We start from the raw sequence: 27,890 nt of genomic DNA, 5'->3' as shown, positions 1-27,890 counted from the left end.
CAGCATCAGAGCCCTCTAATCAAATTTCCGAACTATTCGATCCATCGTTTAACTTGGAACACGGAGAATTGTTCAATTTTTTTTCTCTCTCCATGTGACACTCGTTGATCAAGATAGTCAGAATCATCTGATCGAAAATGTACGGACTAGATTATGAGAAGGTCATGTGGGTGAACACAGATTAGCTAGTGCATGTGTATGCATGCTTGCTAGGGAAATGTCAATCCCTATTATAATTTACAACATCATTTAAAGATATTCAGTCACAATACAAATAAACAAAACTGGTGTTGTATCATCAGTTTTAACAACAATACAATAGTAACTGATCAATCTCCATATACAAATTAGATGTTAACATTTAGCAAACAAAATGAAAATTGATAAAGGGAAATGATTTCAGCACTCCAACGTTTTGATAAAGTTGCACGAGGCATCGTGCATCTTGTAGTGTAGTACTTTAAGGGCTTAAAAGAGCTTTTTCAGAACCGTAATATTCTACCGACAACCCTTTAAATACTACACGACAAGATACCTTCCCTTGACAAATTCCCAGATAATTTTTTCTCTGCCCGAAGCAATCTAAATCCGCAACGTTTTCAACTCGATCGACGGCTACAATCGATACACGGCTATAGCTTCAAACAGATGGTGGTCTAAGAGTGATGGAGAAGGCTCATCAGTTGAATTTGAGATAGCATCCTTAAAATGATATGTGCATCCCATCTGGTGAAAATCATGTTCACTCCATTGTGTAGGTACATGAGCTATCTGATGATTGGATGGCAATCAAAAGGCGAGTTCGCAATGAAAAGGATTGACCCCTAGGCTGAGACTTAGAAGATCTATCCATCTTACTTTCTGGAATGATTCAGAAGCTTTATATGCATACACACACGCAACCTAACCAAAGATGAAGTTAGAATTAACACCTTCTCAAGGCAGATACTATCTTGTTAGATTCATAATTACAAAGTTCAAGTGAGTGAATCATTTTGGGAAATGGTTGGAAAGACTTCAGGAAGAATTAGGAATAAATTTATGAGTTTTTATATTAACAATAGATGTATTTACTATATTTACTTAGTTCCACAAATAAGATAGTAAAAAGTATGTGAGGATGGAGAAGTGCATGTGTTTGCTAGACTAGGTTATGAATTCAGTTTCCATTAAAAAAGAGAGTATGCTTTCAGTTTTCACTAAGGTGTCTAATTAATAATTTTGATTTTTTTTTCAAGAGTTCTATAAATAATATATAGGAATTGATGAATTGTTCATTAAATTCATGTTTAATTTGGGAAATTCAGGTTTAATTCAGAAATTTCTAGAATGTTTGGATTATTAGCAATCTTTTAAAGTTTAAAACAGGGAATAAACAATTCAGGATTTTTTTTTCAAGAACTTTCAAGTATTTTGGAGAATTTCGTTACTACGGTTAGATGTAACAATCTAACAGAACCTCCAAGGAAATGAAGAACGAATCAAACAAAACAAATGAAATAATAACAGTTGCTGAAAGGGATAAGTTGACACTATTCGTTTCTTATAATTTATGGTAAGCTGAAATAATAAACTGTGACCTCAATGCTAGACAGTTTAAATGTTTTAAGTGCCATTTAATACCAAACACTAGAGAGAAGTAATACCAAACACCAACTCGGAAAGGTCTCAAAATTTCCACCGTTCCAACAGCAGCTTAGCTTCACCCATGTCCTTCTGTGCCTTCTTCCTCCGATAAAATATTGGGCAATCACGACTGTGAACAAAACAATAGATAGTATTCCTTCAGTTGTGTAAGTTTCGGAATAAAACCATATAGCGTAATATTATTAAATTCAGATACAAAACCTATATGATGAGGAGATGGAACAAATCTAAACCTTGTACAGAGAACATCTTGGTGAAGAGAGCCTTGGCACTCCTGGCACTGTGTCCAGAGTCTTCCAAACATCATCTCCAACTCCGACACTACAAAATAATGCCCAATTCCGCAAAAGCTATTAGAATTATTTGCATGTCCTTATCAATGCCAATCCCTGGAGCGATGTTGCAAGAATATTGAGGGACGGTACAGTCAAGGGCAAAGTTCGGTTGGCATACAGTTTCCAACCAAGGTTTTAAATTTCGGTTTCAGTGGAAATTTTGGCCGAAATCAAGTAAAATTCCATAAAAAATTATCATTAAAAAAAATGGTAAAAAAAATCGGTATTTCTAAAATTTCAATGCAAATGACTAAAATTTCGGTGAAAATCATTAAAATATTGGTTGAAATCTTGTAAATAGGCTGTATCCCTCGTCAAAACGAAATTTCGGTTGAAATTTTGGTGAAATTTCGGCAAAATCTTGTAAGTAAATCTCCGATTCAAAGTGCATTTCGTTTCGGCTTCAACCAACACTGATATATTTTGGCCGAAATTTTAAACCACCTTTCCAACTTCCAAGGTAATGTGCCCTTAGATGAATTTCTACTCGACAGTAATAATGATAAAAAATGAAAGTGGTGTGTACCATTAGCCACTGTTTTGCAGTATAGTTCAGCTTCTCTTCCCTTGCAGTGTGAGCAGAGTGTTTGATCTGCATTACTGGCACCAAAACAAAATATATCTCATCCAGAATTTTCAAAATAATGAAAGAATATCCACCGCCTATACACTTGCAGACAATGGATAATATGTCTAGAGTGCAGTCAGAGAAAGCCAGAGTTTTGCATCACAATGCAGATTTGAACTGTGAAAATGCTTTGTTCAAATAAAGTTGAGAAATGTGGATTCATAAATCCGGAATTTTCACCAACAAAGGAAAATTAAATCTGCCTAACATTACAGTTCCAGGAAAAATAGATTGATTCATGATTTTCCGTGGTGACCAGTCACGGACTAAACTGAGCAGCTCTCTGAGAAATTATAGGGTGGAAGGCCATGCATGAATGTGCAAGTCCAAAAACAGTGGGGCCCAATTTTTTTGAATGATCTAAACCGTTCATTTGTTGGGCCCTGATGTAGATAGGGTGCGCCCAGAAAATCTTCTCCATAGGATGTTCCTAACCCTTCGACCTGTTGAGGTTTAAAATGGACGGTACAGGATAAAAACCTCCACAGATCAGAGGGATAGGATCATTCGATGGAGAACTTTCTCTGAGAACACCCTATCTACATCAAGGCACAAATGAATGGTTTAGATCACCCCAAAAATAAGGGCCCCCCTGTTTCATTTGGGCGGCACATGCATGCATGGCCGGCCACCATATAAATTCTCTGAGTGTATTGATTATCATATAATTTGATGGTCTTGACTCTTCAAGTCTTGTATAGAAAAAATAAAAGAACATATTGAGAAACTTACCTTATTAGGGCTTTGCATCCAATACAAGTAAGTTGTTTCTTAGCAAATTTCATTATGCCACTATTTGAAGGAGTTAAAATGGAAACAGCTCTAGTATGACTTCCATGAAGAAGCTCCCTGCTTGCATTCTTCAGAATAGGCTCAAATATTCTTAAAAGCGGCTGCAACATTGAAAATATTTAACCATTCAAAAAAAAAACAACGAAAATACTTAACAGCCAAGTGAAGAAAGCTGTGAAATAAATTTTGAAGACAATACTGAACTGACCTTGCTAATTTGATTTTCAAGATAGTATTGCGGGTCTATTGGAATGTTATTCTCCAGCACATAGATAGGATCTTCTGACCTCTCATAAGCCTGTTTTAATCAATTAGTGAATTTTCAAAGCGGCAAACAAAAATAGAAAAACACAAAGCACTTTATTAATAATAAAAATCATATAACCAACTACCTTTGCACCTTTTGCAGCTTTAATAATGACATACGGAACACGATCTCCGACATTTGGAGCAGTGGCAGCATCCCTCTATTCATCACGACCGGCACAAACAAAATAAAGAATAGGGGTCAAATAGTGTCTGGACATATTAACATGCATAGAGAAATGAGTGAGATAATATTCCAACTCCTTAAATAAATACTTGCATGCAATCATGATCAGCAAAAGTTATAAATTCTCAAGGAGTGTTGGGACATAATTTTGAATCCTTTTCAGATAAGTCTCACGGAGTCTGGACATAATTTTGGATGCATGTTGGATGAGGCCTTCGGGTCGGTTTTGGGGAATTTGGGTTGAGCTTGTACCATAACATTGGTTCCGGTTCAGGTTGATTCAAATTCAATTTTTAGCAACAGCTCAACCAGACCCAACCCAAATTGCCCCCTAAAACTAGGAGGAAGAACCATATACATTTTTTCTTGGTCGTCACATGAAAAAATTTGTTCTGTATACCCAATTGAAGAAACAACCATGATCTAAGTTAGCAAGTGAAACAATCATTATGAAAAAATTGAGTTTTGGCTAAAAGAGAAAATGTTACCTAGCAATCAATCACATGTCTAGATAAACCTCCTCACTATGAGCTTTGCCTAATAGATCTTAAAGTGCAGTAAGATATATGTGATAAAATATCACAATATTAGACTTTTAAAAGCGATCAACCCAAACGCCTAGTATCCATGCCAAAACTACCCACATATCCCCATAAATTAAGTGCTCACATCCAAAGGCCAAATTATAGAAAAGTTAAGAATGCCAAATCATACCTTGCGCATGCGTTCAGCAAGTTCAACATGGGCTGCCTTCACTGCATAGTCATCGCCTGTTTTTGTTAGACCCTGCCAATTGAAAAAGTTACTCCAAGTCAACAAAATCTACTGTTGCATGAGCAATGATAGAATGAAGGATGCCCTTGCAAAAACCAGCTTCAAGGGCGCCCTCATTGGTCAATTACTGAAATTGACCAATGAGGGCGCCCTTGAAGCTGGTTTTTGCAAGGACGCCCTTCATTCTATCATCCCTCCTGTAACATTTATGATGATATAGATTTGCATACAGCAAATCAACGATTACACAAGAAAAATCAGGCAATTATCACACCTTAGTTATGACCAAAAGTGACAAATCCATGCGGTTCATCAAAAGATCTGAAATGGTATTCTTGACATACTGAACTGCACCCGGAATGTCTCGATCTATAAGTAATTTATGAAGGCACTCCGTTACCAGGTTTTTTACCAGCAAACAGTTGTCCCTTCTAACTGTCTCAATTCCTGTCCATCAAAATAAAAGAGATAAAAAGGAGGTTCAGAAATGAAAAAGTGGGCAATCTAAAAATGTAGGGAGGCTCTTATGTTCACCTTTTGTATCCATTTTGTCAAATTTTTCTGGATTTGTCCACAGCAGTCCAGCATATCTTTTCTTGCTAATTAATAGGTAAGGATAATAAACCTTCTCGAACTCTAGTTTGATGGGCTTCACAGGACAGACACAAGCAATTCTTCTAGAGTCAATGAACAAGATAAACCCTAAAGGGAGAAAAAAAAAACTTAAGAAAGTTGTGTATAGTTATTTTGGAGATGAAACTAGGTGACTTCAGAAGCACTATAACAAACAGACAGCCCCAAAAGATAACATATTCACAACATCTGTGCTTGCATCAAATATTAGAAGTTTGAATGGAAGGTAACAGGACCCATTTGATCAAAATTCAAGAAGGTTCCAAGTTCACTTCCTCCAAAATTTTCAACGTTATTCCAATCTGGTCACAATGGATGGATCTGAAAAAAGATGACAAAATGCCTGTCTGCTCCCAAACATAAAGCAGCAAACCTAGAAGTACAGGCACCTCTGGTGCAGAAGTCCACCACGATTAGATTTCTATGTTTATTAGATTCAATTCTGGAACATATCATAATTTTGCAGTCAACTGAAAGGAAGAGCTAAACAGCTGAGTTAAATTTGAATCAATCATGATTACCTGCGTGGTTTTTAGTTTGGGCCGAAACACCAAACTTTCGCCCGACACCAAAAGTACAGAGATTCGGTGTCGGCCCAGATTTCAGCCGAAATTTTGGGCAAATTAAAATTTTATTATTTTTTTACAAAATTTCCACTGTTTTGCCGAAATTTCGGAAAAAAATTCGTAAAACGCTGAATATTTTTTTTTACCAAATTTCAGCCGAAACAAAAAAATTTCGGTTTCAGTTGTGGCCGAAACCGATACGGAAACTGAAATTTCAATCCTTGATTATCTCAAGATCTGTAGCATACCTTCGTGAAAGTACCGCTAATATATTCCGCTGCTTCTCTTCCCAAGCCCATTGCTGCTTCTACAGTTGGCACACCGAATTGTACCATAACGGAATCAGTGTCTCCATAAACAACCTGTTACAATACAGTGATTACTTCTTGTTGAAGAATGGCTAGCACACACTGCTGACTGGAAACTCCATAATAACCAAAACTATCAAGCAAGCACCATGAAAAAACCTATCACAAATATCTTTCTCGGGAATTTCTGGGCAAGGGAATATCTCGGGATATATTAATCTTTTTTTTTTCAGGTTTATATCAGGAAAAATGATAAAATTAATTATTTAAAAATATATAAAAACATATAAATTAAGAAAAAATAAAAATAAAATTTTTTTTAATGAAAATATGGTAAAAATATAGTGATATTATCCTGGTTGTTGAGAGAAGAAAGAGTGAGTTAGAGACAGCTCCCCCTCACTTATGTATTTATATAAAAGAGAACGTAGTACAAAGACCATCTTGCCCTTAGGCATATAGACATTTCTAACACTCCCCCTCAAGCTCGTAGATATCACATTCCTAGCTTGTTACAAATATCATTTAGCTTAGCTTTACTCAAAGATTTGGTAAAAACATCAGCTAGCTGGTCCACAGATCGAGTGAAGGAAATGCATATCTCACCCTTTTTGTATTCTCTAGCGTATAAAATGACAGTTTACCTCAATGTGATTGGTTCACTCATGAAAGACAGGATTGGTAGCAATGCGAATAGTAGCCTTATTGTCACAATAAAGCTGAGCTGAAAGTGATAAAGGGAAACCAATATCAGATAGGAGATATCGAAAACCAGATAAGCTCTCCACTCGTATGTGACATGGCTCGATATTCTGCTTCTGCGCTAGATTTGGAAACAATGTCTTGTTTCTTGCTTCTCCGTGACACTAGGTTACCCCTAACAAAGGTACAATATCCAGTGGTGGATCTCCTATCTGCTGGAAATCCTGCCCAATCCGCATCACAAAAACATTCTAACTTTTCATGCCCATGCTTCTTGAATAGCAGGCCTTTTTCTGGCGCGCTTTTCAAATAGCGAAGAATCTAAATAACAGTTGCCCAGTGGGAGGTGCGTGGCGCGCTCATAAACTGTCTAACTGCCCCCACTACATATGAGATGTCTGGCCAAGTAATTGTGAGATAAATAAGCTTCAAAAAAAGTTCTTGTACCTGTCAGGGTCATCCATCAAGTCTCCATCATCTACAAGCAATTTTGTATTTGGTTCCATGAGAACAACAGCTGGTTTCATACCCATAAATCATGTCTCCTCTGATAAACCTAAAACATACTTCGTCTGCGAGGGGGAGAGACTACTACAAGAATAAGCTACCTCGATCCCCGGAAAATATCTCAAACACCCCAAGCCTATTGTGGAAAATTCTCTCTGTAGAAAGGCCTTCAACCTATGTATGCCAATTGTGTCACTTCCTGTAATGATAATGTCATCCACGGACTATGAGAAGGACATGCCCAGCACCAGAACGACGACTAAAAACAGAGTGGTCAACTGCACATTGCTTTATGCCAAAGCGTATGCCAACATCACTGAATCTCCCAAACCATGCCCTAGGAGATTGATTGAGCTCATATAATGATTTGAGAAGGCGGCATACCGAGGAGGACATCTCCCCCGAGCAACATACCCAGGAGGTTGCTCCATATACACCTCCTCAGTCAAGTCACATGTAGAAAGGCATTCTTGGTATCTAGCTAATATAATGGCCACCCTCTGTTGATGGCTGGGGAGATCAATACTCTGAAAGAGGGGATTTTGGCAACTGGAGAGATCTCTGTGTAATCAACCCCGAAGGTCTCTGTATATTCTTTGGCAATGAACCGCGCCTTAAGGCGCTCAACTGATCCATCTGGCAAAAAGTTGATGGCAAAGACCCATCGACAGCCCACATGCAGAGATCCTGAAGTGGTTTTCGAATGATATTGGGTGTAGGATTATTTCGTCCAAGATCCTGTACATAGTACAAAGATCATCTTTCCCTTGGGCACATAAACACTTTTAACAGTGGTAAATGAAAATATCGCTATATTTTTTAAATATCGGGATTATTTCAGGATTTTGCCGTTTTATCAAAATATGGCGTTAAAATCACTATATTTTTTTAAGGGGGGATGATTTTTTCACACACACCCCCTGTAGGATTAGGCGGCGCGCCCCCCTTTTCACGTGAATTGTGGCAGACTTTTAACGCTTTTTGACGTCAAATCACGTGAAAAGGGGGGCACATAATCTTAGGGGGGTGAATCGCCCTTTTTTAAAATATCAGAGATATTTGTGACATAGGAAAAAACTAGGTTGCTCTACATTCCTCGATTCTCATGTGTATATTCATATCAATAGGATAACAGATATACTTGCATGTTGTGGACAATAAATGCCATTTGATTAGGATTTTTGTGGGTCTGTTGGTGGATTTCCTGTTAAAATGATTGCATTACCCAGCCATGAGGAAAACACACCTGGTTTTGTCCAGCTAAGTGATGCAATGACATACCAATATATTCAATTTCAAGGTTGCCTCACCATGCCACATATATTTGTTCCATACTATAACATCCATTTTTTTATTCGTAATATGCTGATAAGCAAAACCGTATTGATAGATAAATGAAAAGCCTAAAAACTCAAAAAGGAATTAAGAGAATCTACCTCAGCATTCTGATCATAGCCGCCAAGTGTCGTGAATCTCTCCTCCACAAGCTTCTTCGTGTGCTCAATCATTTGCCTACCTGGGAAGACCAAATTTACAATACAATGAAGGAAGAAGAATATATAAGTTTTTCAGTTGAACCCAAGAAACTTTTTAAATAAATGGGAAAACAAAATACATAATCAAGAAAACTTTAATTACCATAGCTTGTCACACTAGAAGATATCTCTAAGCAAGGTAGTTGAGCCACAGTAGCCCCAGTGAATCCATATACAGAATTAGCACTTATCTGAAAAATAAATACATATTTAACTCAGAATAAAACAATGGAAGAAAAGCAGGGTTTGTTTTTCATTACATCTAGGAGTCTTTAGCATGAAATGTAGAAAGTGCAAAAAGATGATAAAATGGTAGTGGAGGGTTTGACCTTCAGAGCCAACTGGCGACCATCCAATACAGCCTTCTCAAATGGATCCTTGGCCTCCTGCAATAGAATAGCAATTGTCATTAAGCAACTTAAGAGCACATGTTACAGCAACCAGAAAGTCTTCAAACTGCTTCAAACTGAAGACAAGCATGCAAGAAATAGTAAAATAGATGTGAGAAAATAAACTAATAAATAAGTGTTAACGTGTAACGACCCGGATTTTAAGGACTTACTATTTATAGTAAGCGGGGACTTACTATTTATAGTAAGTTCGGCCTTACTATTTATAGTAAGCGTGAACTATGGTTGATCCGACAGACCTAAAGGCTCCAATTTTAATTCGGGCTAGTAGGCCGTCGATCAAATGAGATCTACAAACAATGTTTACTTAAATTACACACATCATAGACCCTCGTAGAGTTGGTCTTTACATAACGCATGCAGAACTCAAATCAATTACAATTAGAAGTCTTCATTACAAATGCCAGGCAAATAAAGAAAAGTAACATCACCTTCAGATCTGCCTTGGCTCTTTTACGAGCAGCCAATAATTCTTCAAGAATTTCGGGAAGTATTCCCTGATAGGAAAGGAGACAAACTTCCTTGTTGATAGCATATATATTTGGATATCAATGAAAAGTAGAAAAAGTAAAAGCCTTCATCTACCAGATGGATCATGGTTTCAGAGAAACAAATCGGGCATTAGATAGTACATTTAAAATAGAAATACCTTCTGTAAATTTGGTTTAACAAAAGTTTCACCGGATGGAGTTTTAGTGACACATTCTGGTGGCAAGTTGAATTTACGAACATCCTCTGGTGTTACCTTCACATAGAACAAAAGTAAGAAGCACAGCATTACTCATAAGCTTCAGCAACTTGCCATCTGAGTGTCAATCTTAAATTGTACATTTTTTAGGTTTGTAGGGTATAAAACTCCAATTGACAATAAGGGGCCGTTTGGATACGCGGATTTTAGAATCTTGGATTTCCTCAAAATCCAGAATGGGAGACAAGAGAAGAAGGAGACCGTCCGTCGTTTTTTCTCACCCTTCTTTTTGTCAAGCGAGAGAGTAGGAGATCATTTCCCGTGTTTCCAGGTTTTATAAATCTCAGGACGGGGGAGAGATTTCTAAAACCTGGATTTCTTACTTAAAATCCAGGATAATGGATTGTAAAATCCAGAAATTTACACCGTTTTCAACTAAAACCTGGATTCTAAAATCCACGTATCCAAACAGCCCCTAAGCATTTGAAAATTGTAGGAGTGTCTCACCAGAGTGCAGTAACAAAGATTATATGCCATCATGATGGACGGGTACAAAGATGCGAAATCCAATGTTGCAATGGGTTTTTCATAGAACCCTGCCTTGGCCTCTAAAACCTGCAACATGTGAAATCCAAAATGTCCAAGCACCGCAGTTAAATTTTATTAAAAATTCAACAAACTGCACACAGTAAGCTACATAAAACAAGATTGGAAAATTGCCACATAAGCTTCGATGTGAGCAACTAGTCAGGAAAATAATGTTAACATACTATTTATTGGCTATTGTTATTTGTTTACATAGGCAGGGATAGGATAGTGAAGGGGCCTGAACCAACAATCTCTCCGATGGGTTCACATAATTTTGTGTGCATTTATTGATGATTTATTCCATTGTGTGGAAAGTTTTCATGCACAAAAACTAACAGATTCTCCTTTGTTACTAATACTTTAATACTATGGCTGAGAACTAATTTAACAAATGCATAAAAAAATTTCATTGAGATTCAATGGGAGAATATACTTCAAGAAAATGGTGACAGAGGAAAAGAATCTCCTCTTTTACAAATAATCCATATAAAGTTGATTGCGTCTCATGTGACTTGTGCCTTTGGAAGTTAAGAATCAATAAATACCATTTATTTAAAAATCTTCTCGATTCGCCGCTTTCAAAAATAGATCTCCTTATCCATGTCTCTTTGATGAAACTCCTAACTGTTCTCTTATGTTTTTACAATCAATTGGTTTTGCTCATCTTCCTGATAAAATATCCGACCAAGACTACACTTGTCTGTCTTGGTTATGGTGATAATTGGGTTTGTTGCTATGATCATTGAAAAGATCAAAAGCAGGCATCACTCCATGCTATCTCACTAACCGAACTAGTTTGATTATCATAGGAAATAGGAAAAGAGATCATGCCACCCTGACATGATATGTAATTCTATATTACCAGTTCCACCTCGTGTTAAATTGCATCAATCATCCCATGTGTCTCATCCTCCTGATGAGAACTAAAGCTCTTTTTACCGTTCTAGATTCTGTGTTTGTCCCTTCTACCTCTCATACAGAATGTTGGAAAGAACTTTTGGGTAAAGAGTTGAGACCTCTAACTAAAAATGAAGATTTTGTACCCTATCCCAAAGATGTGACAGTTATATGAAGTGGCTAACTCAGTCAAGTAGGGACATATTTATCTCTTTCTTTCAATTGTATAATCACATGTTTCAAGAGGGTGATGATTGTAATTGAACATTTCATTCAATGTGTTTATGAGGTGGAGAGTTGACTGTTCTGTACATTCCACATTATTGGCCCACATAATTTTGCATCCTTCTTCGTCTAGAATTATTGGCAAATCATAAACCCATGGAACTGTTCCTAGTAATACCTATACTATTCTCATGTTAGGAGAGGAAAAATATAAAAACAGAAAAAAATACAAAAATATTTCTGATCAGACACTTACCAGCATCACAAATATGACTTTGGTGCGAAATACATGGAATCTAATGGACTCATGAATTACAAAAAAGAAATAGAACAGACAGCCAAAAAAAGTAAACAACTATTAAAAAGAAATAACCCACCAAGACTATGCTTCTAACTACATCATTGGTCCATGAACATGTGATGCTCTTACAGATTTAAATTGCATTGACTAAATAATATTTTTCTTTTGGTAGTTAAGCAAGGAACGGACATTATAACTCAAGGTAGAATATAGGTCCGATACTTTTATTATTTGTCTTACATTTTTCCCAACTATCATCTTGATTAAGTGTCTCAAATCTAAGTAACCATTAAACTTGCAGTCTGAATCACTGCCCTACACATAATCTGTAAATAGCTTGTCATTATAAATATATTATCAAGACAGAAAAACTCTAAGCTATGGTCATCATAAACTTACTGTTGCACCCTCAAAAGTTTCTTGTCCACTTCCTTGTCCTTTAGCATTTGGAATAACAAGATTCGTCTGCTTTGCTTTCCTAAGAAGTTGAGAAAGAACCTGTAGCAGCAGTCAATTTTCCAGAAAGTCAAACACTCCAGCACATATAATAGCCAAGCTTTTAAATTGCGGCCGAAATCGAAGATTTCGGTAGGGACCGAAATTTTGAAATTTCAAATTTCGGATTCAAATTTCGGTTTCGGTTGAGGCAAAACCGAAACAGTAATTTCAATCCTTGATATTAGCAAGACAATTCGGTAATAATCTCAACCTTGATGCTTTGCCCTCTTGCAAGCAGGAAAGAGATAGGAACACCTGTGACCCGAGCCATCTCCACATAATTGTAAATGAACATCAATTTGTCTAAAAGCCGCTGTGGCAGATAAGCATCCTGTGACAAAGATTGGAAAGGAAGGATAATATGTGAAGAAATGTGCATTGAAGAAACAACAGACTTTCTTTATAACGTGCAGCAAATATTGACTAAGTAACAGGCCAATTTCTAAAAAACAAGATTAACAGATAAGAGAAATGACACAGTTTACTGAACAGATTCGATGCCCTGAAACCAAAAGATGTCTTCATTTACTTCCAAAAGTTAACCAGAAAAGAAATAACTTTAGTTTACAAAATCAAAACAGTTTACAAACATTGACACACCTTCAAGCAATAGACAGCAAGGCGCCTCCTAGTTTCTGAATTCCCATTTTGAAGATCAGAAATTATTGAATGATGAACATCCTCTTTCTGCTCACCAAAAAACATAATGTCAGAAGCAAAAATATGAACCATAATAAATCATTTTAATTGGTGAATGAAAACACATGCTTAACGGGTATACGTGATGAGTCAATAATCACATAGGCCTAGAAAAGAAACAGAGGGCGAGCCTTGGCGCAACGGTAAGGTTGCTCCATTGTGACCTGGTGGTCACGGGTTCGAGTCACGGAAACAGCCTCTCTGCAAAGCAGGGGTAAGGCTGCGTACATCTAGCCCTCCCCAGACCCAGCAATGGCGGGAGCCTCATACACCGGGCCGCCCCGCCTAGAAAAAAAAAACAAAAACAACGACAAATAACCCCCAAAATAAAATTTCCACACTAGCCACCTAGGAGAAATGTATAGAATTAACCAAATCCTTTCTCAAAACATAAGCAACAGGGAAAGAAAGTATCCAAACAGAAACCCATAATTGGGCGATGTTAAAATTCAATTCAAGTCCAACTCAAAGAAAAATTGAGGGAGAATACTACAACTCATTTACAGTGCAAATTCTATGAGAGGAAATCTGATAAGTTAACAAATTCCTTTCTGGTTGAGGGTGTCTTTTGTGGATTGATCAGTGAAAAATTAGAGGAGAAGTACACAAAAGAATCTAGAGACAGGAAAGGCCCAGTTATTTAATAATAATTGATAACAGGAAGCAACATCGACAAAAATTCAGAAAACGGCATAACCAAAGCACCCTTAAGATAGAGGAGTCATGGATACTTTCCCTAAAAATTTAACTGCACACATATTTAAGCAATGGCGTTAAGAAAGTGGAGAAGTGAAAAAAATTTAATTCGAGTTTTCTTGCAATATGCACTCTTAAGGAGTTGTTTGCACTTGGCCAAATAGAAAGGCAAAAGGAAATCAGGGTTGATTACCAGGCTTGAATAGCAAGAGCGAATACTAACAGAACAGAAGAAGATTTCTTGCATGGCACTCCATCAATAGCTTAGTGTGACTTATTTTCATGTTGTAAATCACATTTTGAGCCAGTGTTTAAAAACGCGGATTTGACGCGGAACGCGGCCAGGAAAAATCCTTGTCGACTCAACGCGGACGCGGCCAAGAATGCGGTTGACGAGGTTGACGCGGTCATAACTTGGGAGAGTCGAAAGAGTTTAATGACTATGTAGGGCAAAACGCAGAATGCGGATGTGGTGCAATGCGGAACGCGGCCAAGGCAAAAAGGAGTTGACTCGGGGGAGTTCCTTGTCGAGTCAAGGAGTTTTTGAACACTGTTTTGAGCTACCATTTTAAAAAAGGGATTTGCTTGCCACCATCGCAGAGAGCTATTTCGCGCCCTCCTTGCATGCGATGACAGCCACAACAATGAAGAAGACAAAATATGCCAAAAAGTCAACATAGGTAGTTGTCATCACATGCAAAGGAGGGGCGCGAAACGGATTTCCGCGAAGGTGGCTAGCAAATCCCTTAAAAAAATAACATTTTTTGTTGCACTGATTAATGACTATCTTCACATCTGAGATTCAACGAAGTTTCTTTAAAACTTCTAACATTTCTTATTGGAGAAAGATTGTGATTTCCATATTGGGTTGCATATTGTAGTTTCCAAAAGTCACATCCAGTTGCATCTCTTGATCATATTTTCCTTGCTCTTCCTTAGGCTTGCAATTGGGTTTAATTAGTTTTTAAATCTGTGAAGTGCTGAGATTAGTCTCACTAAAAAAAATGTTACATCATAGTTTTGGATTTTGAGAAAACATTTTTTTCTAAAAAAGTTTTTTGTTTGTTATTCTAAATTGCTAATATTTTGAGGACTATTAAGATAACCACCCGTAGCTGATGAAAGAGCTGTTGACCTGACGTACAATTATGTAGTATTACTCAATGCCAGATTCACACACAACCAGCAGTCATTGTTTTTCTTTTCTCTGGTACTATGAGGAAACACACAAAACAAACTCAAACTCACTTAAGGCCAATTCTTTGGTAACCAACTTGGGTATTTGAATGTGTACCACAATTTTCAAGAACCCACCAAAACACAGCTTAAGTAACATAGCAGACAACAAACACATTAAGGGAGACATTGCATGGAGTGTGAATATAAGCATAAAGAACTGAATTATGTTATATTAAGAATGGAAGACGTCAACCAAAGTGCTGCAAAGGGCAGAACTTTTTGTTCGCATGAAGAATTCTTGATAGCCTTAGTTTGTTGAGAAGAAAAACAAGTCATCTAAAATATCGAATAAGAAAAAAGGGCTGCCCAGTGCACGAGGCTCCCACCATAGTGGTGTCAGGGGAGGGCTAGAATGACTATTCTGAAATGGCATGATAAACATTCTGAAATGGCATGATGAACTTCATTCAAAATATGGAATAAGAAACAAAAAAAGAAGAAGAAAATGAATAGATAACAGGTGCCATGATAAACATTCTGAAATGGCCCTGCTTACTGTTAGACCTAGAATGACTGCTGAGAATTTACTTTGAAAACAAGTCAAGTACAAAATTGTATCCTAAATTGAGGCAGTTAATGATGAGTAAAAAAAAAAAAACTTTTCATTGTAAAACATTCAGTTGAACTCTAATGCTCTGTATGGATGCCGGGTTTTTTTTGTTCCTGGGAGTTATGTGGGAGAAAAAAATACCCTGGGAGATAGGTGGGAAAAAAAAGTCCTAGAAGTATCCTGGTAAAATAAAAATCCCATGTTTGGTTGACCGGATTATGGTGGGAAAAAAAAACCTTTGTTTGGTTGCTTGAACTGTTGGGTAGAAAAAAATTCTTCTCAAGCTTATTTTTGGTTCCTGAGTTTATTTTTGTTCCTGGGGTTATCTTGGGATGGGATGAAAAGGCAATCATTACAAAAGTGGGATTAAAAAATTCACCCCACAAGTAATCATTACAAGAGTGGGATTAAAATAAACCTAGTGCTAAAAGGCAACCAAACATGGGATGGGACCAAAATTTAACTAACTCTCCCACATAACTCCCAGGAACAAAAAAAACCCGGCAACCAAACAGAGCATAAGAGATTCTAAGTACTAATTGGTAACAAATACATATAAGAACAGAATGAAGTAAAAACTACACACAAGAACTAGAGAACAACCCTCACCTGCTCTGAAAGAAAGTGGGCTGAAACAGAATTCAATGAATATGAACTTAGTTTATAGTCCCTCTGCATAACCTGTGATAAATGATGGAAATAATAAACCAAGCTAATCATGGTTAAAACTAGATGCAATTGCATGTTTTAACCTAAGTCTGTGGCAACATAAAGAAGCAAGAGAGATCCTCTGGAACAACCTGAAGTAAATCAAATTGAACTCGTCCTTCAATTGTAACTTCTTTACTTTCCCGCACTCCATATTGTCTGAACAGATCACCAAATAGAAATATAAACAAGCCAAACTCCATCCTACATATAGATGCCAATAAAAAAATACACTATGGTTGGGAGTGCCTATGGCACACCTAACAGGTGAGCCATTAAGCATAAATCTCAAAGCTCACAGTTGATGGCCACTCAAGTTGCACCAAGCCATAACCGAGGTCCGAAATATTGTGAAAAAAAAATCAGTTCCCCGAAATTTCAGCATTTCAGCTTTTTTGGATTTTGGTTTTGGTCCCAACCGAAATCTGAAACTTCGGTGTTTCGGACGAAATTTAAAACCTTGGCCAAAACAGAGGTGAACTAATGACAATTGAGTTTAAAATAAAGCTTTTAGGTTTTTGATTAAAGGTACCTAGTTATAGGATTTCAAAAACATGAATCTTATGTCACATCGAATGTTTTTATCAGGCATTCATTTCAAGATACAATAAGATAAGATCAAGAGTGAACCATATAGCTCAAATAGTCTCATCTTGAGCTTATATTTGTCACTTCCATGCCTGAACTTTAAGTATGTTGGATTAGTTATATTTTCTCATCTTTTCAAAATTTAGTATGTTATAACATCAAGTGGGTTCCATATTAGATTGACATATGGCGTTGGTCTATAGCGACTGAAAACAAAGGTGAACGTAAGTGATTATCTTGATTTAAAAGATGAGACCAGAATGGACGATTATATGTAGATAGTAAATTGACATTTTTCTAATAAAGGATTTTTTGTCCTTCAAAAAAATGAAAGGACCTTAACCCCCCGATGGGTTTCCCCGATGTTACATTCTGGGTCCTTGAGCCACGATTGGTTATTGGTTATTAAAAGTACGATATGGCCCGCACCATAGGATGATCCAAACCGTCCATTAGATGGGCCACACCCTAAATAGGTTGTGCCCCAAAAATCATTACCATAGGTTGATCCTAACCCTCCGATCTTTAGAGGGTTAGGATCAACCCTATAACATTCAGATCGGAGGGTTAGGATCAACCTATGGTAATGATTTTTGGGGCACAACCTATTTAGGCTGTGGCCCATCTAATGGACGGTTTGGATCATCCTATGGTGCGGGCCATCCCGTACTTCTAATAAAGTGAGGAGTGCCCTCATCAAAATACAGTAGTGCTGATAACATTTCCCTTAAATAATACCCATGATTAGCATACTACTTATGAGTAAAAGAGGGAAATATACATGAGATTAACAAGGATAAAAAAAAGAAAAAGGATAAAAAGAAACTGTTAAGGACAAAACGACCGTAGCAATACCAATAATTCATGACAAGACTCCCCCCAAGGTAGTGCATGGATGTTAACTTAAGCAAGCCCAACTTGTTGTGTCGTAGTTGGGGGGTTAAGAGAGAATCGTGGACACTCCTGTTTTGAAAGGAGTTTGGGGAGTTAAAAGGAGTTTCTTCTGGGTTATTTAAGAATAACCATTGGGGTATTTTATAAGCCCGGTTGGCCTCTACAACCCGGTGTTTGAGAAACGGTTTTGGAGAACGAGTGACATTTGGGGCAAGGTCAAACTGCATGGCAAAGGAAAGGAGGTTCAGTTGGTGTCAACGTCGGATGTCAATAGGGCTGAAGAGGTTGGTTCTTGGCTGAACAAACCGTGGAATCCTTTCACAAAGGTCCCAATTTGGGAAGAGTTTTGTGGAGTCGCTGCTGTAATCTTTGAGGACCCTCTCGGTTCTCTTTCTTAATATATTGCTGCCATTTCAAAAAAAAAAAAAAAAACGTTTTGTGGAGTCGCTCAGGAGGTTGTGGAGGGAGATAGAAGAGTGTCTCCCCATTCCCGGAGGTGGACATTTTTTTCTGAAGTTAACGAAAAGATAGGGGTTCTCCATCTTTGTATAGATATTGTTAGATGGATGGAAGCCTAGGAAGGTTGTATACGAGGGTTGCAGGTGACGGGTCTGACCATATCCCTCTCCCCCCAGTCGTGGATACCACGACCTTCTGGGTGAAGGTCATTCCAGAGAAGAGGGCTGAGAGGTATGGCGGTTACTTCAGTTGGGTCGGTTGGTCAGATATTCAGAGTGAGGGTAGACAGTAGGAAGTAGTGTAAAGAAGACGGAATGGAAGTCGATGCAGGATGGTGTTAGTGGGTCAGCTTTAGCTTTGATGGAAGTTGAGGATTGGCCTGTTGAGTTGGAACCCGCAGGTTTGCCTTTAAGCCCTTAAGATAAATACAAGTTTGAGTATATTAAGACTTCAGTAGAGGAACATATGTTGATCATGTCTAGGGCTCTTGGTCTTTCCTTTTGTTGGGTTGGAGAAGCAAGTGAGCATATTTTAGATCCATGGAATGGAGACCAGAAAAGAAACGAAATAATCAAAAAACCAAGATGTGGACCAATAGGTTGAGCTTAGCAGGGAATTAGCCAAATTGGAGTTCAATGTCAATTACGATGTAAGAGACAAATAGGTCTGGATCTAACAAGACATAGAGAAGTTGTGTAAGTTTGGAGAAGGCAAATGCTCATTTGAATATGTTTTATCATTAAGATCTTATCTTGGAATATAAGAGGCTTGGGGGACGAATATAAGAAAGTGCATGGTATGGAAACTCTCAGAAAAATAGGCCCTCTATTTTTCCCCTCCAAAAGAGCAAGAGGGTTGGTATTTTGGAAGTGGATCTTAGAGAATTAGACTACAATGCACATTTCGATTCTTTATATTTGGATTCGATAGGTGAGTCTGGAGGGATCTTAGTGGCCTGAGATAGAGTCAAATTCATTCTAGAAGTCATGGTTTGAGTTTATTCTGTGTCACTCAGACTTCCGAGGTTGGATGACAACAGCTTCTGGGCATTCTTGGCAATGTAAGGGTCGTCTAGGAGGGGTGATATGTGGGATGAGCTTTGTGAGGTTCGAGACAATACATCCCAGCCCCTGATACATCAGGGGTGATTTTAATGTGGTCAGGTTTGTTGGAGAAAGGAGTGACAACATCTAGGATCACTTATAATATGCCGGCCTTCTCAGAGTTTGAGTAGAAACTCTCTAGTAGATATTCTACTTACTGGAGCTCTTTCATGTGGGAGAGAGGACTTAGCAATGATCGTTTGGATAGATTTCTCCTTGGTCAAAAGAGCTATGAGGCCTTTCACAATACTATTCAGTTGGCATTGCCCAAACACATTTCTGATCATAATCATATCATTCTAGGCTCCATGGAAGGGAAATGGGGACCTTCCCTTTTAGATTTGAGCTAGCATGGTTGGAACACACTCTCAAACCATCTGGATAGCAAGGACGCCCATATTTCTAATTGTCTTCCTTTGATCTAACATAAACATCATTCGCTTGAACCTACATTGCCACCTTCAACTTGCCAAATGCATCTTTAGTCTCTTATTTGTAGCGTCTGTATGATTGAGACAAGAAGGCATTGGACAAGCCTTTTGACACATCTTTCAAAAACAGGCAAGAGGCATCGATTTCTACGTTGGAGAGGAACAAACTTCCTTGGCATAGCGAAATATGAATGAACCGCACTCCCCTAAGAAGAACAACCCATCACCCCCACCAACACATCCAACCAACCAATGGACAATTACAATTAAAAGTAGAGGGACAATTACTATTATAAGTAGAGGATGTCCTACGCAGCTAATGTTCACACAAGGTGCGTAAGTTGGTTGCACAAGTTGAGGCGCACATGCCATTAAACTTTTGTTATCGGACAATGGGCCGTTTCTGTAGGATATGGGATCTTCATCTGACGGTCCTCAATGATTCTGAATGAAAAAAGATTGGGAACCATTTCATCACATCACTCGGCGCAAATTACACGTCCATGAGACATACCAATCTCCACGTAGTCATGCACACAGCCTTTCAAGAAGGTTTGGGGTGCACATAATCATTCTTAACCTCGCCCTCCACCCTAACCAACGTGGCTCTTCCACCCTTCGCTCTCTCCACCGTTGGAAGTCATTACTCACTAGTAGTTGGCCCTTCTCACCTCAGACTTCCAATTGCAATCCTATATCGATGGACCTCAACATCAAGCCAAATAAAGGCCATATGGGGAAGATTATTGTTAGCCTAACCCAAATCTTTGTTGCATCAATGCATTGGCAAAATGTGCAACGAACCACCAAACACCAGCACTTCACCTTTGTTTCCATTATAAATATGAAATCGAGCAAAAATGCCCCTCATAGAACACCTTTTTTGTTTAGTAACTTCTCCATGCCTTTATCTGATTACTAGAATCGACCTATTACCTAGTTGCTCTGCCACCATGGTCTTCATGGAGCCCTTCGGCGGTGAATGACTGGAATCCATTGCAAGATATCCCTAAGTCTAACATTTTCCAGAAGCTCTACAAATGAAATGGAACATAAATTACTAAATCGACAACATGAGCATATCCAGCCACTCAAATTTACCCTATATTTCCACATCATTGCCATATCTATTCTCTTGTGCCCTCTCACCTTCACCATCTACTAGTCATGCAATGTACTTCCGACAAACTCTGTCGGAGCCTCAGAGGGGGATGAAATGTCACAACTGCAAAAAGGGTTGCTATTCCCTCTGCAACCCATTAGGGACCAACGTGGTGGCAACACCAAGAAAGCTTAACATCAGGTTCCCAACCTCTCAGAACCTCTGGCTCCCAAGAACTCGAGAAGAAAACCCATGGCCATAGCCACAACCATGAGGCCCACTAAACTGCGAACAATCACATTGAGGAACATGACACCCGACCTTTCCTCTTCAGTCAGGTACTCTGATTCTTAGGCTTTGTTCTACATTTCATGGTTTATCTTTGTAAGGACGCCTTAAAAATCCTTGAAAAAGGTCAATGATGACTCATCGAGATTCCGAAGAAGATGAACGATAAAGATCAAATTTTGGAAAAGATTATCACTATTACACTCGCGGTTCTTGTCTCCAATATTTTGTTTTGTATATGTTAAATGTATTCACGCCCCAGTAAGGGCAGTTTGGTCATTGTATTAGTTTTCACTAATATATGAAATCCTGAGGGGGGAGAGAACATGCCTTTTCTCTCTCCTCTCTTTCACGCCATTCTCTATCTCCCTCTTCTCTTCACTCACCTTCTCTTCCACCATCTACTCCATCATGTAGAAATCCAACAGTATAAAAAGAAGTCATCAACCAAAAGTGTGTTGGCCAAAGAGCTGAAATTGTGCAGAATCAATGGTGAAAAGACAGTGGATTTCAAAGGTTTTAACTCAAGGATGAGCCCTCGCAAACGAGAGGGAACCGTCGCAATAAAGATCAAAATTCATTATGGGAAAATATTGGGGGGAGGGGGGATGAAACCCTGACATTATGCTGATGTAAGATTTAAGTCATCCCTTAGCGGCAAAAGATTGGAAGACTGATCAGTTTTTAAAATATTTGAGGTGAATTTTATATTTCAGGAGGTGGTTTTCACATCTTGAAAGAGTTCCAAGTTTCTAAATGTAGATAACACTGATTGAAACAGATCATGCTATTTTAATTCTAATTATACACCATGGAGAAAGGAGTCAGTTGTTTTTGCAAAGTAGTAGTAGGGAACAAAATATTCCTCTGATAGGAATCGGAATCAGGGTTTCTTATGATTTTTAGGCTTATTACCAGAACTTCTGCTTAATATTACTATTGGAGTGCTTTCGAATTCTGTTCTTTTAGTTGATCAATTCTAATTGCTATTCTTTGCAAATGTACAATTGTTTCTTTGATTTTCTATTTAGTGACCATTCCTGCAGAAATAAAGAGTAGGATATGCAAAAACTAACCTTGAGGAAAATGTCGCATCCTTCATGCGGACCCTACTATTTCTGATGCGCCCAAGGATTGGAAATTCTGCTATTTTTAAAGCCTCAGCTCTCTGCAACCAGCCAAAAAACATATAATCAACTCCCACTTTTCATATGAAAACATAGATCTGCAGATATAAAAGCCTTGTGCATTTGCAAGTTGCAACTGTCATATAAACCAAAAGTCCTAAGAAGAAAGCAGGACAAAACATCAGTGAGGAAATATGACAAAAGAAATTATTCAAACAAAAGGTGGAGGTAAAATACCTCAATGAGATATGGCAGATCAAACTTGCAAATATTGTATCCAATAATAATATCCGGGTCTACTTCGCGGATGAAATCCTGCAAAGTCATAATATTTATTGATACTAAAATCATGCATAGGAGATAAAAAGCAAATAACTTCATTTTCATATGAGATTAACATTGGTCACTCAGCCATACTTCATACCCTATCCAAGAAAGAATACGCATCACATTGATATAGTCTGTACTCTTTTAGTTTTCATTTTCATTATGTATCCTATTTTTATTCTTTCTTTCTGTCTGTCTTTTTTATTCTGTTACTTTACATGGTATCAAAGTATATTGAAGGATTTTCTTCAAAAAAAAAAGTAAATCAAAGGATAAAGATCAGACACGGGGATCCAAATAAAGGTACATCAGATCCATTTTTTATTTTCTGATTATAAGCTGATGGAGAAGAGAACCCTCATTTTGTGGGACTCTAAAAGTGAGACTCTAAAATTAATCTTTTGAGGGAGCCTAGTCTTAATTCTCTAACCGCTCACTAGAATAGTGCCTGATCATCATACATTCCTCCTAGTGGACCACAGTATGTCTAGGAGGCCTCCCTGGATGGCTGATTTAAGCTTAATTTCTAATTTCAATAGTAGTAGTAGAGTATCGAAGGAATATAATGTCACTGACTGAAAGACCAGTTACGAGGGGACTATCTTGGATGCTAACAGTAGAGTCACATTGGCTTATACGCAGGTCCAAAGCGGACATGAAGAAGCAATCTACGTTGAAGTCAAAGACTCAAAGTTGCTTTGTTCAATATAAAATGCCTTAAGGTTTCGGACTGCTCAAGAGCATGGGAGGGTGGGACTCTTTTATCACTACTTCTTGGGTTAAAGGAGATTGTGTCCGTGGGCTGGTGGTGGTGGTGGTGTGTGTGTGTGTGTGTGTGTGTGTGTGGGGGGGGGGGGGGGGGGGGGGTGTGGTGGATTTATTTCCAAGCCTTTTGTAAGAGAGATGGAGACTATATGCTCTCTTTGAGGAGTGTTCCTTCTCCCACATTGACAGAGAAGGAAACTTTAAGACCGAAAAAATTAGCCAATTTTGGGGTCCTTTGTGATGAAATTAAAGTTTGCAGCACCCACATGGTAATTTTTCTGTGGTTTTACCTTTTTGGCGTTTGCTTTCTTTTTCATTTCTACGTACAAGCACTGGTTGTGAAAGTCGGTGTTGTTGTTTTTGCTTTCTTTTTCTTTTGTTTTTCTTTCTGTTTTCTTTTTTCCTTGTAGATTGTTTTTCTCTTTCTTTTCAATAAAAACAACACATATTTATAAGTATCATTCCACATAATTCATTTCTGTATTGCTGAAAATTTTTCCTTGGGCCTGATCAACAGGAATCATTTCACATTGTCCACATGTCTTCCCACTGATGATAATGATTGTCCAAATAAATCCAAATTAAAAAAAAAAATTCAATCTTCACTCAACATATACGAAGACAAGAATGGATAAAAATTGAGGAGGGGTTGAAGGAGTAACAAAAGCACATTAGCAAAGTACACAAAATTGTTATTAAATTGTAGAAAAAGTGCAAAACAACATACCCTCCAAGCTAACAAGACATCTCTTTCACTGTCAAATGACATCACATCAACACCAACTATTGGAGCGCATGACTTAAGAGTCATGACATTGCGTATGAAAGGGCGATCCTCGCCTTGCAGAGTGACCAGGTTAGCTACCTGGTCAAAAGCAATCTATTATCAAAAAGAGTGTATGAACGCAACTTATAACAATAAGACTTAAAAAAAAATTCTGCTCCTCCAATCATTCTAATGCAACGAGAACTAAACCTGAATGACAGGATCATGACTCGGCTCCGGAAAAAGGCCCTTACGACCAGCACACTCAATATCAAAACTTAATATCCGAAACGGAGCCATTTTAGAGAACTCTCCCTCTGGAACATGGCTGATTAATTCAGAGTAACTAAGAGCATATTTTAAGGAAAGAAATTTGCGCAAAAGGACTATTTTAACAAAACCAAGTTATGTAGAATATCCACTGTCGCAAAAAATATAATGCCCACATATGCATCAGGATACAGACAATCAAACTCAAGTTGGCAGTGTGATATACTCTTTTTTGTAGGCTTATATTGACCAGCTGGAACTTCAATCCAATTACCACCAACAATGTTACTATCAATCATGAAACGAAGTGCAAAAAGAACATTGCTTTCATATGTCATGAAGCTCTTAGAGCCAAGACCATCAATTTGAATGCCCTTCTCTAGAATACCTGCAAATGATTTGGAGGATTAATAGTTATAAACAGCAATGTAAATTATTAATTAGGTCAAAAGGTGTAATAGATAGCAACATTATACCATGAAACATGAAGAAAAAATATCTTAAATAAATTAGATCGTGAAAAGGATTAAAAAGTTTCACAAGGCAATGGATCTCACGGCATAATTTATTTTAAGATATTTATTTAAGAAAAAATATCTTAAATAAATTATGTTACCTGACCGGTTGATGAACATAAGAGCTAAAGAAAAAGAGATCTTTTTTAGCATCTATTAATATCATATATTTGTATTAATCTAAAGGGAGCAAACTTCTTTCCCCTGAACTAGAGAAATGCAGGAGAGTGATAAATCTTCTTTAACTAGTTGATCACCGAAGAAGAATATTCTTCGATCCAAATTCTACCAGTTTTAAACTTAAATTCGACCGAAGACAATACTAAGCATGTACCACAATAAATGGCAAGACGTTAGTAAGATGTGATACAATCTCAAAAGGAAAGCAGTAGAGAAAAGACAACTGCTTGCATAAATTTCAATTTTTGTAATCAATCTAAGAATCCAAAAAGAGTCACTTACATCATATAAATAAACTCTTTTTACCTCCAAAAAACTTTCCTTCGAACACAAATATTCTAGATACAGTTTCTAACTTTAAAACACTTCTAAAATATTCCTAAAGAAGCTTGAATTCTTTCATAAAACAAATAGAAACTCCCTCCCTCTTGTACCGGGATTAGAGTTGGGATTTTTATGTAATGTATTGATTGTATACCGCATCTTATACTTTGTTATCTTCGCATACAGTGGAAGCTCTTGGATTGCAATGGCCCATGGATGCATTCATAGTGTCATAGAACATGATGAACCACAAAATACCTTGTGTTCATGATTGGTGTTTTTCATTTCATTTCGCTGTTTATTTGCTTTGCTTTCAAATCCTAGATCAATATTTACTCAACAAATCATCTGTGGCACTAGTTTCATATTGGAGGACCATGGGATTAATCATGACAAATAACCAACAAGGCATGCCAGGAAAAAGATCAAAGTCGCATACATATTCATTTAATTCAAACTATGAACAGAGAATATAATAATTCTTCTCTAGGCTCAAAGAAAAAATAAGAACCTCCCCAAATTCAAGCAAGTCGGTGGTTTTACCTCGACAGCTGGCAACCATTGTAGGCAATGCAACAACGATCTTAAGAAAAGGATGAGAATGCTGCTGTTGGTAATACATAATGCTCCTCTTCTGCACCATCTGAATCCGTATGATGAATTTCGGCACCTTACTGTTCCTATTCACTTCCCTCATTCTCGCCTGGACACAAGCTAGATTGTAAATTATCACAACACAAGAACCAAGAAATTAAGAAAACGAGATGAAATAAAGGTTACCTCAAGGATTTGGTGGAAACGGGAGATATCATCAGGACCCATTCCTGGCGGACAGCTAATGTAGAAATAGGGCTCGAAGCCGTGAACATGGCAGCAGACGCTGTGACCTGAAAAATACAAATATGACACTCTCGAATCAACATAAGTCTGTTTGGCTGAGCAACCCAATTGCATTTTAGGTGAAAATTATGTTCCTAACTTGCAATCTAGATTGTTTCTGCAATTGGGCTGCAGACTGAAAAGAACCTTTATTATAAAAAGGAAAGAAAAGAACAAACGAAAGTAGAGAAAGAGAAGTACTAGTTGAAGCATAAATGATTAAATAACACCAACTCTGACAGCTTAAGCTTTCGGAGTAATTGTTTGTTTCACATAGTATCAGAGAAATTGCCTCACTACGGCCATCACCATCTCTAACAGCTTGAGCTTTTAGAGTGATTGTTTGTTACACAAATAAACTTCATCATAAAAGTAAAGAAGAGAAAGTGGAGAACAAGAAGAGATGGTGAAAACAGAAGATTGTGAAAAAATAATCATAACATTTTCGTCTAAATTACGAAAATAAAAAAAATGTTTTTCTTGCGACCCAAAATTTTTGTTAATAACTTGGAATCAATTGGGCTGCAGACTGAAAAGAACCTTCATTATTAAAAAGAAGGAAATGTCACCAAAAGCTCCATGGCTGATGGAACGTGTTAGGCTGGGCCCTTTAAACCTGCCCTATACCAGGCTGGGTTCCACCCAATCCTAGACCTACGCAAGCCCCCCCTCAGGACCGTAACATTCCACCATCACTTTCCACAGCTCGCCCCTTCCTTGACTCAAACACGTGACGTGATGGATGCTCCGATGCCAAATGTTAGGTACGTAACCAACATGCCAAAAGCTCTAGAGCTGATGGAATGCATTAGGGTAGGCCCTTTAAACATGTCCCATAAGGGTCCCACCTAGTCCTATACCTAGGCAGAAGAAGAGGAAGAGAAGAGGTGAAAGTGGAGGACAGGAAGTACTACTGACCTTCCCTTGTTACGCCGAAAATTCTGAGAATGGCAGCAGGACCAGAGGAATTAGGCATTAATTCCCTATGGCTGTCACCAACTATGTAATCAATCTCTAATTGCTGGAAAACTGAAATTAAGCAAAGAATAATGAGATGAGGAAAGAAATAAAAAATAATAATAGAGAGAGATAGAGAGGAGGGTTTTAGTTACTGATGTTTTGGGAATGGAAGAGATAAGAAGGAGAGAGAGGAGGGCGATTCCATTTGGAGAGACGAGAAGAGAGGGCTTGTAGAGCTTCTTGGTCTCGGAGAATTAGTAATGCTTCTTCTTCTTCTTGGCGAATTAGGGTTTCTTCTAAGAAAACGTCTTCATCCATTTCTTCTTCTTCTTCTTCTTCCATGGGAGTTTGTTGCTGACGCTTTGGAGGGTTTTCTAGGGTTGAAGATGGAAGTGGGGGGCGCCTCTTGCTGTTGTTCTTCATGGTTGAAGATGAATTAGAAAAATCACACTGGAAAAAACTTGAGAAGAAAAAAGGGTAGAGAGAGAGAGAG

The 27,890-nt window shown here is 37.8% G+C and overlaps 1 protein-coding gene across 1 annotated transcript; it reads right to left on the bottom strand.

The window, feature by feature from the left end:
• Positions 1 to 216: 216 nt before the first annotated feature.
• Positions 217 to 27,890, bottom strand: LOC143848440 (DNA polymerase delta catalytic subunit-like). The gene is made up of 31 exons (XM_077357384.1): positions 27,550 to 27,890; positions 27,356 to 27,466; positions 26,339 to 26,445; positions 26,102 to 26,261; positions 24,732 to 24,927; positions 24,480 to 24,615; positions 24,231 to 24,368; positions 22,649 to 22,726; positions 22,361 to 22,452; positions 16,512 to 16,578; positions 16,321 to 16,392; positions 13,128 to 13,214; positions 12,739 to 12,858; positions 12,429 to 12,527; positions 10,526 to 10,633; positions 9,980 to 10,075; positions 9,762 to 9,827; positions 9,250 to 9,306; positions 9,024 to 9,111; positions 8,822 to 8,901; positions 6,117 to 6,230; positions 5,204 to 5,318; positions 4,944 to 5,116; positions 4,610 to 4,681; positions 3,795 to 3,869; positions 3,611 to 3,700; positions 3,343 to 3,503; positions 2,509 to 2,582; positions 1,881 to 1,968; positions 1,647 to 1,756; positions 217 to 903 (listed from the first exon to the last, which is right to left on the bottom strand). The coding sequence occupies exons 1-30, from the start codon at positions 27,818 to 27,820 to the stop codon at positions 1,669 to 1,671; spliced, it is 3,279 nt and encodes a 1,092-aa protein (XP_077213499.1). The 5' UTR covers positions 27,821 to 27,890; the 3' UTR covers positions 217 to 903; positions 1,647 to 1,668.

The sequence above is a fragment of the Tasmannia lanceolata genome, unplaced genomic scaffold, assembly GCF_043159265.1.
Source record: "Tasmannia lanceolata isolate RefF3 unplaced genomic scaffold, GAP_Taslan_0.1 ptg000016l, whole genome shotgun sequence".
Lineage (NCBI taxonomy): Eukaryota > Viridiplantae > Streptophyta > Magnoliopsida > Canellales > Winteraceae > Tasmannia > Tasmannia lanceolata.
Note: the sequence above shows the minus strand (reverse complement) of the source record. Positions and strands in the feature narration are given on the sequence as shown.

Coding starts and splice junctions, on each gene's coding strand:
- LOC143848440 (XM_077357384.1), bottom strand. CDS start 27,820: ATGAAGAACAACAGCAAGAGGCGCCCCCCACTTCCATCTTCAACCCTA. Junction 24,928..26,101: donor AATGGTTGCCAGCTGTCGAG/GTAAAACCACCG, acceptor AATCATTTGCAG/GTATTCTAGAGAAGGGCATT. Junction 10,076..10,525: donor ATCTTTGTTACTGCACTCTG/GTGAGACACTCC, acceptor TTCTATGTGAAG/GTAACACCAGAGGATGTTCG.